This window comes from Anolis sagrei, chromosome 5, assembly GCF_037176765.1.
Source record: "Anolis sagrei isolate rAnoSag1 chromosome 5, rAnoSag1.mat, whole genome shotgun sequence".
Lineage (NCBI taxonomy): Eukaryota > Metazoa > Chordata > Lepidosauria > Squamata > Dactyloidae > Anolis > Anolis sagrei.
The window spans coordinates 98,887,547-98,903,187 of record NC_090025.1 but is presented as its reverse complement, the minus strand read 5'-3'; the positions used below and the strand labels follow the sequence as shown (position 1 = coordinate 98,903,187).

At 37.8% G+C, this 15,641-nt stretch overlaps 1 protein-coding gene across 3 annotated transcripts in view; it reads left to right on the top strand.

Annotated features, from left to right (window-relative positions):
- Positions 1-15,641, top strand: part of SHISAL1 (shisa like 1) — a 166,953-nt gene that overhangs the window by 100,380 nt on the left and 50,932 nt on the right. For all 3 annotated transcript variants that reach the window (XM_060778160.2, XM_067468913.1, XM_067468912.1), the window contains exon 4: positions 15,332-15,637. In XM_060778160.2, the coding sequence (XP_060634143.1) occupies positions 15,332-15,637 (306 nt within the window). The remainder of the gene's footprint in view (positions 1-15,331; positions 15,638-15,641) is intronic.

Here is a 15,641-nt window from a genome sequence, read left to right as displayed (position 1 = left end):
AAAAAAGTATATTTGGACAGGAGAAAAAAAATACTGAGATGATGATGTCCTGTGAGACAACATCAAAACAGAGCAAGGACAGTGACTGTTTGGGTGAAAATTCCCATAATGTCCTCCCTTTTCTGCAGCTATGTCTGTGACCGGACTAAAAATCTTCTAGCCCCTAGTACAAACTTATAAGCAGAATCCCCACTGCAATTTGCTCATTGTCCAATAAGTGTAGAATTTCATAAAATGGCAGCAACATCAGTAACAGGCTCATTGGGCTCAATCCAGAACAAGTTGTTCTCAATCTGTGGGTGCCCAAATATTTTGGCCTTCCGCTTCCAAAAATCCTAAACTGGCTGGGATTTCTGGGAGTTGTAGATGAAAATACTGGGGACCCACAGGTTGAGAACCACTGGCTTGGATTGTATGCAGAGAACCTAAAAGAAGCCCTGATCCCTTCAACTCTTCCCACCCCAGCAGGGAAGTGCCAAAAAGCCACCACAGTATTGGAGAGAGCAGAGAGGGTTTTGGGGCTTTTTTTTTTTTTCAGCTTTTGCTGTTTCCTCTACTCTCCTTATCCTGGAGGAGAAGCATCAAAGAGCTATGGTGGCAGCACACAAAAAAGAATCTGGGCTTTTTTATCAGGTTCTCACATCCCTTCGAATCTCCCCATTCCAATGGGAAAACGCCAAAAGAACTGTCAGTACAGCGGAGAAAGCAGAGGGCATCAGGGCTTTTTTCAGTAATCCAGAGACATCTGCTCTCTCTTTCATGGAGAGGAAGTGCCAAAGACTCTCTGGTGCCATTTTTTTCCAGCAGTACCAAGTTAACCCATATTTAAGTTGATTTAGGACGTCTACTTTTTATTTATACTCATGCTCCTTGAAAAAACAATCTTTCAGTCCTTCCACACCTTACAAATTAGTTATTTATTATTTATTTATAGTATTTATATTTCACCTTTCTCACCCCGCAGGGGACTCAGGCCAGATTACAGTATACATATACATGGCAAACATTCAATGCCATAAACACACAACGTATATAGACAGACACCGAGGCAATTTAACATTCCAGCTTTTCTTGAGAGTATTCTGGCCACCAGGGGAGCTGTCCCTTCACCAACCATTTTTGACACTGATGAAGTACTTTCTCATTCTTTGCATGCTTGCTGGAGATTTTTATGGCCCTGAGTGGTGAAATGTGAATTTTAACCTACAGTCATTTATAATTATAGGTAGGTGTTTAAAGGGGTAAGTATTTAAAATAGCATAACAGGGGGAATGGTAGCCAGCTCAGCTCACTCTGAGATGGGTTGCCATGGTAAAAGGGGAGGAGCTAACTGCCACCTGGCAAGAGCAGGCATTTAAAATAGACAGTCTGTGGTCAGAGAACCACAGGGAAAGCTGGTTCTACTGTGTTGAGAATCAGGAAGATTTATGCTTCTGGCCTGTGTGGTTTAGATAGGCCAAGTTGACTTATTTAGATTAGTAGTTAGAGTTTGAGCAAAAAAAAAAAGGGAAGAGAAGAAAAGAGAACCCCAGTAAGAATCTTTGCTGTAACAGAGATAACAGAGGTAAAGAATAGGCTAGTACTTGGAGTGATCAGTTAAGGAAAAAAAACACATTTTGAAGGAAATAAGTTTAAAACCTGTCTAGCAGAAAGAACAGTCCTCTTAAGAGTTGTTTTATGAAAGATTATAAATATAACCACTAAAGGAATGTACCTCTAGGAGTTAAGAAACATTGAAACCATTAAGCTTCCATACTTCAATAAACTTATTACAGTTTATCTTAAATCCAAGCCTCTGTTTCGTATACTTTTGAGTCAAGCTGTGCTACACATCAAAGGAAGATGAACAAAATATTACAGGCTAGAGGCTGTGTTATCGAATTTGTAGATTCATTATAAATCGTAGGAGACTCTGACAAAGCAGTAACGTCCTTACAACTGGTGGCGTCGTTACACCTGTAAATTAATTAAATTTGTCTCCCTGCATAAGCAGCACCTAAATTTCCTAGTTGACAGATGCAACTGTCTTTAGAGCTGCAAAGGTTGACAGCAAAGCTACTCAAAATTGGTCGGAAGCTCACTCCAACCCAGGCTGGCTTTGAACTCATGACCTTTCGGTCAGTAGTGATCTTAATGCAGTTGACTCCCAGATAGCAGTGCCACTGTCCCAGTGAATTAGCTTCCTTTGCTTTATGACTGGTCATCAGAAAGTAAACACGGCCCTAAAATTTCAAATCTAATAGCAGAGGCACTTGAAATGTGTTAACGGCAGGGAATATGCATCTCCCTATAATAATGTCTAGTTTGATCCTCAGTGCTTTTATAGAGGCACTACTCTTAGCTTTATTATCTTATCTCTTATCTCTTTAATCCAGAGGATTAGATGCATGGTCGAAGAAGAGAAAACCGCAGTATACAGCAAATTGATACAACAAGCAGAAACCAAGCAGTGCACAGAATATATTATTACCAAACAGATTCCTGACAGGTTTCAGATAGCATACTTCTTCCTTAGGGGTGAAATAAATTGTGCAGGCAGCCTTTCAATCTCATCTTTATTCTCTTCTGAATTCTGTCCATTTGATGGAATTGTTCAGTAATAAAGGAAGATATAGGGGTGACATTCTTTTTTCTTTTTAGTTATTAGTTTAGACTCTTTTTCTTTGAGGTAAATTGGGTTTTTTATTGTCCACGAACAGTCTTTGCATGTTAACTATTGCACTGGTTGGAGTCAGGGTCTAAAATGTTAACCTTTTCTTTGCGGTTGATGGACTTCAGAGTGTTATACATGAATCATAGTCATTTTCTTTTAAAATAACAAATTAAAAAGTGTTGTTTCCAGGGATCTACATGGTGCTCTGGGACCAACATTTCATGCTTTACAGTTGCTGTTATGGAAGTGTAACCAACCTGTAATATATATTTAAAATGTTCTATTTTTATCATTAGTTTTTGTATAGTTTATACAACTTTTTAAGTTGAGAGGCAGTAACAATTATCATAATTAGTTTTTTCAGAATGAACTACAATCATGAAAAAGATGAAAATTCAATACAAAATATAATTTGTGCAAAAATACCTCACTGTGTTTTCAGGCATTCAGTTCTGTTAGTTTGCTTCTTTTTGCAAATTGAATCTGAATGACAAATTTTCTATAAATTAAGCCTTTGTTTCCTTTGTGCGTGCAAGAACCAAGAATTTCCAAAGGTCTGTTTTAATCCAATGAGTGAGAATATAAGTGTTTTACATGTTTTATTTGTTCAGGACAATTTTGTTGCAAATAATCGTTTCTTTACACAGAAATGCTTATAAACAAATGTGTTTTTCTTTCTTTCTGAAGTTAATAATATATTTTGTACCAAAGACACTATTTTTATTACAAACTAGCTGTCCCCTGCCACGCGTTGCTGTGTCCCAGTCTGTTGATCTGGAAAATAAAGTAATGAGAAAGTGTTGGTTTCTAATATATGTAATTTCTTTATGCTTGTGGGTAAACAGTATTTCTTGCTGTTTCTATGTCAGTATTGATGTGGAGAGTGTTTGGTTTGCCCACCCTGGAACATGCAACATATCATTGTCCTTCTTTAAGGGTTCCTTTCAAATCTATGCTAATATATCTGTGTGTGAATCATCTATCTATCTATCTATCTATGGCTGGATGGCTCTTTGTCAGGAGGACTTTGATTTCATTTTCTTGCCCTGATGAAGGGAGTTGTATTGGATGGCCTTAAATATTTTCTGTTGGTCATGGGGGTTCTGTATGGGAAGTTTGCTCCGATTCTGTCATTCGTGGGGTTCAGAATGCTTTTTGATTGTAGGTGAACTATAAATCCCAGTGACTACAACTCCCAAATGACAAGGTCTGTTTCCCCCTAAACTCTATCTGTGTTCATATTTGGGCGTATTGAGTGCTTGTGCCAAGTTTGGTCCAGATCCATCATTGTTTGAGTCCACAGTGATCTCTGGATGTAAGTGAACTACAACTCCAAAACCAAAGGACACTGCCCACCAAACATTTCCAGTATTTTCTGTTGGTCATGGGAGAACTGTGCACCAAGTTTGGTTCAGTTCCATCGTTGGTGGAGTTCAGAATGCTCTTTGATTGTAGGTGAACTTTAAATCCCAGCAACTACAACTCCCAAATGACAAAATCATTTTTTTTTTAGTGAAGGACATACATTGGGTTGTTAGGTGTCTTGTGTCCAAATTCGGTGTCAATTCGTCCAGTGGTTTTTGAGTTCTGTTAATCCCACAAACAAACATTACATTTTTATTTATATAGATGTGGAAAAAATTATAGTACTTGCCCATTTTATTCGGGAGATACTTTTTCAACAAGGATAAAAAAAAATAGATCGGTCTTCTAGATAGGCCCAAAATGTGGGACCTGTAATGGGTTTGCCTCAGGAGTCCAAATGACACCTCAAGTAAATCCAAATTAATCCAGAGTAAAGTGGAATTTCCGATCTGGACTTTAATGTAAGGTTCAGATGTTTCCAGGTATGGGCCCTGTGGGGATTAACAGGAGGCTGGTTGAATGCCTTTCCGGGTCAACCTCTGGTTGACCCAAGAGGGCATGTAGCCACCACCACAGGGAAAGCCTGGAGTTTGGAATCAGTGTGCAGCCTGAATCCTGGGAGAAGCTGGAATTTAATATCCCAGTTCCTCCTGGGATTTGACCCTGTCTGGAATGCCCCTGAGTCAGGAAATAAGAGCTTCTGTGCATACTTACCCAGAATGAATAAAAGGGCTGTTGTTTCATATACATGGATGTGACTGACTAATGTGATAAGACTACTGATCAGTCAGCAAGATAGGTGTTCTTAACATATTATCTCTTGGCAAGTATACCCTGCATAGTTAATACAGTTGGCTTTTCACATCTATATATTTTACTTTTGCAGATTTAATTAATATGTTATCTCTAGAATTTATTAGGTTTTCCAGGGTAACTTCTATCACAGAAGCTAGGTATCCCAAGAGAGATCTTCTCTCAAATAAAAAATAGTATTTTTATTTGTAGTTTTTCCACTTCTGTAGGGGTTTGTGCCCCTAACCCCAACAAAGGTGGAGGGTGTACTGTATTTATGATCAGCTACTTGACATGCCATTTACTTAGCACAGACTTGTTTTCATTATTTTCTATATGTGAATGATTGCCATTGCCTCTGTGGCAAAATATAACAGAGGTACAATTGCAACACTGGCAAAGAAGGTCCACATAGTTAAAGCAATGGTATTCCCCATAGTCATCTACGGATATGAGAGCTGGACCATTGGGAAGGCTGAGCGAAGGAAGATAGATGCTTTTGAACTGTGGTGTTGGAGGAAAGTTCTGAGAGTGCCTTGGACCGCGAGAAGATCCAACCAGCCCATACTTCAGGAAATAAAGCCCGACTGCTCATTGGAGGGAAGGATAGTAGAGGCCAAGATGAAGTACTTTGACCACATCATGAGAAGAAAAGAAAGCTTAGAGAAGACAATGATGCTGGGGGAAATGGAAGGAAAAAGGAAGAGGAGCCGACCAAGGGCAAAATGGATGGATGGCATCCTTGAAGTGACTGGACTGATCTTGAAGGAGCTGGGGGTGGTGATGGCCAACAGGGAGCTCTGCCGTGGACTGGTCCATGAGGTCACAAAAAGTCGGAAACAATTGAACGAGTGAACAACAACGACAACAACAATTGCAGATATGATTGAGGTTGAAGGAAAAATCATTCTGTTCCTTGATCCTTGTAACCCCAATGTTGTAGTAGGAAGACATACCTTTCTTATTGCAATTGTGCAGATTTCTCTATAGAAATCAACAAGCTGGTGCTAGTGAATTTGTTCGATACTTCTAAGAATATCAGTTCAATCCTGTGATACTACAACAAAGTGCAAAAGAGAGAGCAGTGAGAGGGAGAAAAGTCAAGGCTATGGGCTAGAGATGAGATAGAACTGTGGTTTTCAACCAAGGCAAAGTTCATATGGTTCAATAAGTGCTATGGTGAAGAAATAGTATTTTAGAGAAAGGGGAATTGTGAATTTGAACCCAAAGAAAGTTAGGTGTTTCTAGTAGTTCTGTAGTAAAGGGCACAACTTGGTAGAGTAAAAGACAGAACTTGGGGGGCAGGGGAAGGCTCAAAAATATATCCTTTTTATTTTCTGATTTAAACAAAATATTTTTCAACAAAAGTAATCCTGCTATATTTAAATTGAAATGAAGGAATCTTTTTTTGTAATTGGCAGAAGCAGATGTTGTTTTTAAGGAACAGACGGAGATTCTACATATGGCTTCCTCTAATAAATTTTTGGTTAAAATTGTGTTCATTTTTCACTAAATAGTTTTTAATGAACTGAACAAACAATATATGTAAAGATACATCTGATGGAATTGTGAGAAGTGCTTTGTATCTCTGGATCCTTATTCTTCCACAAGAGATGAGCTGTCTAAAAATATAAAGAACATGTAAAGGCTTTTAAACGTTCACTGATGTTGGAAGAAAATACGCCAAGCACATTGTTTTGCTGCAAAGCTTGGAAATGTCCCTTTATTTACTACGCCTTCCAGATCTCACTAGCTTGCATGACCCCTAGCCATGTTGACTGTAGGGTTCTATGAATTACAGTGATAAAAGTGAGTGATGGTTCAATGGAAAGGTGTTTTCTGTGAGTTGTCTGATCTTGAATACATTCCTGTTTTCAGTCCACTCATTTTGGATGCTAAAAGCTTTTTTTAAGTCATGTCAACAGAATCATTTCTATCTTTTTCTTAATTTCTTTGATTCCCTACATCAAAACCCTAACAATATGCAGAATACACTTGTCCCCTTTGTGTGAGACTGGATGGCCACTTAGCTGTGGTTTTCTTAGAATCACAGAATAGAACTATATTATTGGTAGGATTATTATAGTTTCAACTTGTGGGTTGTTTCATAGAATCACAGAGTTGGAAGAGAGCACAAGGGCCATCTAGTTGCACTTCCTGCCATGTGGAAAAAGCACAATCAAAGCACCCTTGGCAGATGGTCATCTAGACCCCGAGCCTCCTCCACCACACTCTGAGGCAGAGAGTTCTACTGTTGAACAGCTTCTATGATCAGGAAGTTCTTCCTAATGTTTAGGTAGAATTTCCTTCCTTGTAATTTGAACCCATTGCTCCCAGTCTTCGTCTCCAGGGCAGCAGAAAAAAAGCCTTCTCCCCCTTATTTATGACATCCTTTCAACTATTTAAACATGGCTATCATGTCTCCTCTCATTCTTCTTTTCTTCAGGCTAAACATACCCAGATCTTTATGCAAGTCCTCATAAGGCATGGTTTCCAGACTTTTGATCATTTTAGTCGCCCTCTTTCTCTGGACACATTCCAGCTTGTCAATATCCTTCTTGAATTGTGGTGTCCAGAATTGGACACAATATTCCAGATGAGGTCTGACCAGAACAGAATAGAGCAATAGTTCTCATCCGGGGTTCCCCAGATGTTTTTGGCCTACAACTCCCAGAAATCCTAACAGCTGATAAACTGGCTGAGATTTCTGGGAGTGGTAGGCCAAAAACATCTGGGGACCCTAGGTTGAGAACCACTGGAACAGAGGGACACCATGACTTCCCTTGATCTAGACACTATACTCCTTTTGATGCACCCCAAAATCCTTAGACTGATTAAAAATTTCTTACCATGAATGGCAACTCTTCCAAATTTGTAATTCGTTATTCCAACTCAAGATATTGTTAAAAACGTATATGTCTTTCTCATACATATATGATATGCTTCTGTTTTCCATGCCAAAATGGTATCAACTCCTTACCAGCCTTCCTTTCATTATGTGAAGGGGAAAAAGTGACCCCATTACTTTTCAGTTCATTCTCATAGACTGAAGAATTGGTGATGCCACCAAAGGTTTAATGTCATCTAGGAATATGGACCTCATTATATGCAGCCTTACCAGTGTTGTGATTCACCAATCTCCGTGAAGAATCAGAACAGCAGCAGGGCAATCCCAGCACCCTATCCAGCAGCTGACACTTCCCTATCCTATGTGGGAAAGCATTGTTGTGCGGCTGATTCCCAGAGCCATTCTGTTGTTCCTTACAGATCACGGGGTTGGCCTCCTACCACACTGCCACCCCAGTTCAGCAATGGAACCTCACCAGATGTTGCCTTACGTCATATGATGGGCAGCATGGGGCTCCATGGGTGAACTGCAACAGAAGCATCCTACGATGCTTATTTTGCCCCTTCTGATAAGACTGCAAGTCAATAAAATCTAATCAAGCTTACCTCAAAGGAAAAAAAAAAGGAGCTGTTCAAATGTGAACCCACAGCTGAATGCTGGAACTGTGTTTGGTCAAGTAAAATAAAGTCATTTTTTTTCTTCTTTTCCATCTCTCCCTTTTTTCTTCCCTCTTTTTTCTTTTTCCTTTTTTCACACATTTTTTTTCTTTTTCGTTATCTGATTTTAACTTTGTCACAGAAAACTCAATAAAATATATTTTTTTAAAAAAGTAAAATAAAGTCATCCCTCCAAATTTCCAAGTTAGACTTTTCTAGATTTTTTTTTTTGCAATTCATTTTTATTAGTGAACAACTTTGACATAAACAAACAAACAACATAAACATAAAACAGCATCACACATTATTCCAGGATAAAAAGTCATTTACATGCCTACCATAACTGGTTTCTTATACAATGAAAATGGGAGAACAGGATTGAAAGAGATATTGGAGATAAAGAGTAAGAATGGAAAAGGGAAAAAAAACAAAAACAAACAAACAAAAATAGTAATAATAAAAACAATAAAAATATAAAAGGATATATATATATATATATATATATATATATATAAGGGCTGGGCAACCACGGAAAATGTGTTTCTAAACTCGATTCGTTTTTAGGGGGGGGTTGCATTTCGTTTTTTAAAAGAATTCCGAAATTTTTCTCTAAAAAAGTTCGATATTTACGAAATTTCGGAAATTACGAAACAAATACGAAACAATTACAAATCGATTCGTTAATGGCGGACGCGATTGCGCAATACGCTAAAAAAAACCTCCAAATGGGACAGGGGAACTTCTGAAGCTTCCCTCTCCCCCTGTTGTTGACTGCTGGTGTGATAATTTATTTTTTTATCACTGATAAAACAAATAACAGCTATAAAACTTGCACCAGACATACGGAAATAATAACAAATCAATTACGAATCAATTCCGAATCAATTACGAAACGAATTGAAAAATTAGTTTCGATTTTTAGTTGCTCCAGAATGGTTCAATATCGCTTCGTTATCAAAAAATAACGAATTAATAACGAATTACGAAATTAACAAACAAAACCGCCCAGCCCTAATATATATATATATATATATATATATATATATATATATATATGAACCAGTATCAAACATCTAATATGCAACCTTACTGTTTTATTGTTTTAATGCTTGTTGATGTATTGTTTTAATTGTGATTTATTTTTATGGTGGTTTTACTATTGTAATTGTTTGTATTGGCATCGTATAGGTGCCCAATGTAAGGCATTGAATCTTGCCATTATTTATGTGTAAACCATTTCGAGTCTCCCCAGGGGTGAGAAAGGTGGTATATAAATACTGTAAATAAATAATAAATAAATATCTAATAGATTTTTCTAGATTTGATTGTTCATTGAATTCGTTTAAATGTTTTCCCTAGGAAAACATTTAAATGAATCTGTAAGTCATCCAGCGTGATTGTATGGTCAATTTCAGGTAGATGTTAACCATAGAGTCACACTGGAGGGTCCTGGAGAGAAATTCTCTCAGATAAGAAAATTGTCTTCATTTTATTTGTGCTTTTTCACTTTCATCAGTGCCCTGTGTTCCTAACCTCAGCATATGTGAAGAGCTATACTTAATCATTGTCTTCTCTTTCAATTGGGTTTTCTATGTTCTTTTTCATTAGTTTACTACCCTGAGTCTCCAGTGTAGGGTACATTATTCATTTAACAGCTACTGGTACATAGCAAAAAAAAATAATGGAGCTCTCCATAGCTACATATCCAATGGTTTATCGGGCACAAACTTACTGGTAGCCTTAAGCAAATTGCTATCATTCTTCCTCCCTCAGGTTCTCATTTGTAATGTGGAATATTCTAATATTTACAGCATCATCTCAAAAAATGAAAGACATAAAATACAGGGTGCAGCAGCATAACTTCCTTTTTTCAAAACTTAATAAAAAATCAGAATTTTTTTTATAATGTAGGCACATACCTAAAGTTTTGTTTTACGTAGTTTTGAAGATCAAATTAGGTAGGTGACGTCCTCTATTCTCCATATACTGAGTAAACCGATTTCTGGCATTTGCATGACTCTTGCCAGCATAGCAGGTGTTATGTTGGCAATTTCTTCCTGGATGTTGGTCTTCAAATCTTGTAGGGTCCTTGAATGGTTCACATAAACACGGGATTTCAAAAAAAAACCCATACAAGATTTGAAGACCAACATCCAGGAAGAAATTGCCAACATAACGCCTGCTATGCTGGCAAGAGGCATGACAAATGCCAGAAATCGGTATACTCAGTGTAAGGAGAATGGGGAATGGGGGACGTCATCAGAAAAAAGTTCTGATTCATACAGGAGCGGGGTACAGGGAGCATACTACTCTTCTGTTGAGTCAGCTCCACTGGCTGCCAATCAGCTTCCGAGCACAATTCAAAGTGCTGGTGTTGACCTATAAATCCCTAAATGGTTCTGGCCCAATTTACCTGTCCGAACAGATTCTCCCCTATGAACCATCAAGGTTATTAAAATCTTCTGGAGGGGCCCTGCTCTCAGTCCCACCTCCTTTGCAATCGCGTTTGGTGGGAACGAGGGACAGGGCCTTCTCGGTGGTGGCCCCTCAGCTCTGGAACTCCCTCCCAATGGAGATTAGATCTGCCTCTTCCCTCCTAACTTTTAGAAAGCTGGTAAAATCATGGCTTTGGGATACTGCATTTGCAGAATGATGATTGAGTCAATAACTGTTGACCTACTGGCGGATGGCGATGAATTTGTGATTTCACTCTGACGAACTGACTTTTTTGTAATTTGTATGAACTGTATTTTAATGTATTTAATATTGATGATGTATATTGGATTTGATCTTCTGTATTGAATCATTTGTTGTTAGCCAGCCTGAGTCCCTCTCCGAAGGTTGAGAAGACCGGGTTATAAAAACTCTAAATAAATAAAAAAATTCTAAATATTAAGTTTTGAAAAAAGGAAGTTATGCTGCTGCACCCTGTATTAGAAATGTTTTTATAATCTCGGGAAAGCAGTGTGTGTAACTGTGAATTTTATTTCGTTACATGTTTGTATGGTTTCTATTCTGTCAGTGGTGATATATAAAACAGTTCCCAGTAAAATGTTGGTGTTTATGAGCATTACTGTTTTCATACGGCTTTATGAGCCTTGCTATTTTCATGGCAACAGACTAAAACAACTATCCTTTTGGAAGTTATGTCGGCAGTTTGGCTCCTAAGATGTTTTAAAGGTGTCAGGCAGTTTGTTTCTAGAAGAACGGCCGGGTAATCGCTGAAAGTTTATGCCATAATAAATATACGAGCAGACTCTATATTATTTTAACCTAGAATCTATCCCTCCAGTTTACAATGATATGGATAGGGCCAAATATATATGGGCAGAGGCAGTCCTGGGTAATTTTCAAGGGTAAGCAAACAGTATTTTGGCGCCCCCACCCCAACCAATCACTGATATATATTTTCTGTTCGTCGTGGGAGTTCTGTGTGCCATATTTAGTTCAGTTCCATCATTGGTGGAGTTCAGAATGCTCTTTGATTGTAGGTGAACTATACATCCCAGTAACTACAACTTGCATATGTCAAGGTCTATTTTTCCCCAAGAGCGCCTCAAGAGTGCCCCTGGGCAAAATCAACTACACTGCAAATGCTTACTTTGTGTAATGGGTTGAGCCGCCCTTGTATATGGGGGTCCTTTTAGTTGAAATCTGTATCGTGTACATTGGTGCACTCTGTGATGCAACTCATGAGGTAAGTATCAAATAATCATATCTGAAAAATGATTAACCACTTAAGAGATCTCATTAAGGTTTTTAAAATGAGAGTCCTCTTTTTGTCTTCCTCCACCACCTCCAAGAATAATTTGTTGCGTGCACATTTAGTACACATGACATTCTGGGCAATGAAGTGTTCAGTAAAAAAATGAACCAGGCTGTGAACATAATGGCATGCCATGGTCGGTTTTGCAAAAACATTGACAGAAACAGAAATGCATTTCATTTTCAGGCTCATACAGTGACTTCCACCTCCAACCCCCTCCCCATCATATTGGGTTTTTTTTTGGGGGGGGGGGGAGTTTACAGCACACTCTGTTCCATTAAGTTGGTCCTCCATTTAAAGATGCCGCACTCAGCAGCCTGAAAGCAAGACCAGAGGGAATAATTTGGCAGTACCTGTGCTTTTTGTACTGCTGAACTACACAGTTGGCAGAATCATATGCTGCAGTTCTTATCAAGCTGAGCAATTGCATGCTTGAATGCCGAATGTGTAGTTATGAAGGGCTACATCACGTCATTATACCCACATTTCTTAAAAGTAACGGAAAGGAGAAAAGAAATCCTACCAGCACAAAACAATTTTATAAAGTTAGTTTTCTTATGGAAGGAGTCTACCATCTGTGGACGTAATTTCTACTAGGGTACTTTCAGCCATCTGCTGTCTTTAGTTGGTATAGTCCAAACTACACTACATGGTTATGCTGATAATATAATTTGTCTTTCAGAAACAGCTGAGCGTAGGCATGACTTTAATGCACAGTTTGTACTGACAATAGCATTTTAGAGGCAATAGCATCAGCATACAGGTCTGCTTGTTTTTTCCCCCCATCAGACTACTTATTTCGATAAACTCTTTGTGCAGGATTTCATAGCAAATCTTGTTGAATCTTCCAAACACTAAAACTGTCCTGGAAATAAACATGTATATTGTTGTCTGGCTCATAGATCATTCCATTCATGCTGAACTGCACCAATATTGTAGATATTTGAATGGAACTCTCACAATGAAATATTAAGGAACTAAGTACTGTATATACTTGAGTATAAGCCTAGTTTTTCAGCCCTTTTTTTAGGCTGAAAAAGTCCCGCTCGGCTTATATTCGAGTCAAGGTTATTTATTATTTTACCTTGTTAGAAATACATAATAAATGTTTTGTTGTTATTGTTGTTGTTGTTGTTGTTGTTGTTGTTGTTGTTACACTGAGAATTCTACTTTATGATTGTTTTCATTATTTATTATTTTACTCTATTATTACTGTTGTTATTACATTTCCATTATTGTACTCTATTATTAGTAATAGTATTATTACATTTATTATTGTATTCTATTTTTATTGGAAGGATATGCAAGCATATTTACATTAAAGAAGGGTAGAATAATGGTTTAATCAGAGTTCCACAGTCTTATCTTAAATTATAGTTTTATGTAAATATTCAAAACATTTAACCTACTGATGCCTCAGTCAATGTAATTGTATTGTATCTATTTTATTTTGAAATTTACCAGTAGCTGCTGCATTTCCTACCCTCGGCTTATACTCGAGTCAAAACGTTTTCCCAGTTTTTTTTTTTTGTGGTAAAATTTGGTACCTCGGCTTATATTCGGGTTGGCTTATACTTGAGTATATATGGTATATATTTATATAATTAATACCTGGAGAGCAGTTTTCTGTTAATCACTATGTATGCTGCTGTGAGAGATATAAAATGTATTATAGGCAATTCCCGAGTTACAAACATCTGACTTACAACCAACTCATAGTTAAGAACGGGGTTGAGACAACAGAAAGTGGGAGAAATCTGTTGCACTAAGCGTATTTCAGTCAAGTCCAAAGCAGAAGACACAATAACATTGTACCCAGGCAAGAGGGAAAAAACAGAAAAACTTTACTCTTATCAGCAGAGTTAAAACATAAACTTGCAATGTTACAAGCAGTGCAACAAACTTACATAGAGCAGTAGAAATGCTTGAGCAAAATGCCTGAGCCAAAGGCTCCTCAGAGCAAAAGCTGAACTGTATTCTAAAAACCATACAGTTATACCCCACCGGGTGTGGTCCAAACTTACTAGTTGACCTACATAAGCAGCTGCACATAATAATTAATAGCAAATCTTGTTGAATCTTCCAGACACTAAAACTGTCCTGAAAATAAACATGTATATTGTTGTCTGGCTCATAGATCATTCCATTCATGCTGAACTGCACCAATGTTGTAGATATTTGAATGAAACTCTCACAATGAAATATTAAAGGACTAAGTATATACCTATATAATTAATACCTGGAGAGCCGTCTTCTGTTGTTTCACTTTGTATGCTATCCTGAGAGATATAAAATATATTACAGGGAGTCCCTGAGTTACAAACATCTGATTTAAAATCAACTCATAGTTAAGAACGGGGTTGAGACAACCGGAAGTGAAAGAAATCTGTTGCGCTAAGCATATTTCAGTCAAGTCCAATGCAGAAGATAACAACATTGCACCCAGGCAAGAGGGAAAAAAACAGAAAAACTTTACTCTTATCATCAGAGTTATACATAAACTTCCAATGTTACAAACAGTGCAACAAACGTACATAATCTTTGTAAGCAATACAGAATAAGGCTTCTTCATCTTCATCCAAATGAGAGAGCAGTAGAAATGGTTGCGCAAAATGCCTGAGCAAAGGCTCCTCAGAGCAAAAGCTGAACTGTATTCTAAAAACCATACAGTTATACCCCACTGGGTGTGGTCCAAACTTACTAGTTGACCTACATTAGCAGCTGCACACAATAATTAACAGCATAAGGTTTTCTTCAACACACACACACACATACTTGATCCTGTTACGATTTACTGTAACAAAATCTATCCCTTGGAAGGGAAAAACACTCCTGAAAGAGTTATCATGGGGAAAAGGTGTCTCCACTGAAGCTTCATCACCAATTCTTGTTTCCACAGCAAGCCATTTTTTTCAAAATCCAATTATTATAGAGACAGAAAGTGAGTCACGATCTTCTGAATGGAGCACAGACATAGAAACTAACACCACAGGGGTGTTAACCCTTCCCTGTGATATTCATATGTGTGTGTGTGTGTACCTGTTCCAACTTATATATAAATTCAACTTAAGAATAAATCTACAGAACCTATATTGTTCGTAACTTGGGGACTGCCTGTATAAGAAAGAATAGATTTAAAAACTGGCAGACAGACCATCCATATATGTATTTTAAAATATTCAATGATTAATGAGAATGGCAAGAAGTCAAGGCTCATTGTTAACACTTATTTTGTCATTTCTTTTTTGCAGTAATTACAGCGCATTGTTAGGCGTGTGGATCTATGGCTTTTTTGTTGTGGTCTTGCTGGTACTGGACCTTTTGTATTATTCCTCAATGAACTACGATATTTGCAAACTATACCTAGCAAGCTGGGGAATCCAGGGGAAATGGATGAAACCGGAACCAAGTCGGTGGATTAAACCTTCTCAGGACCCAAGACAAGCACAGACTCAGGCTCAACCTCAGCCTATGCCTCAAACATTGCAGACAGGACATGCATTGAAAGGAGAAGCTTTAAATCCACCGCTGATGTCTTTTCCAAGTTCAACTGCCTGGTAA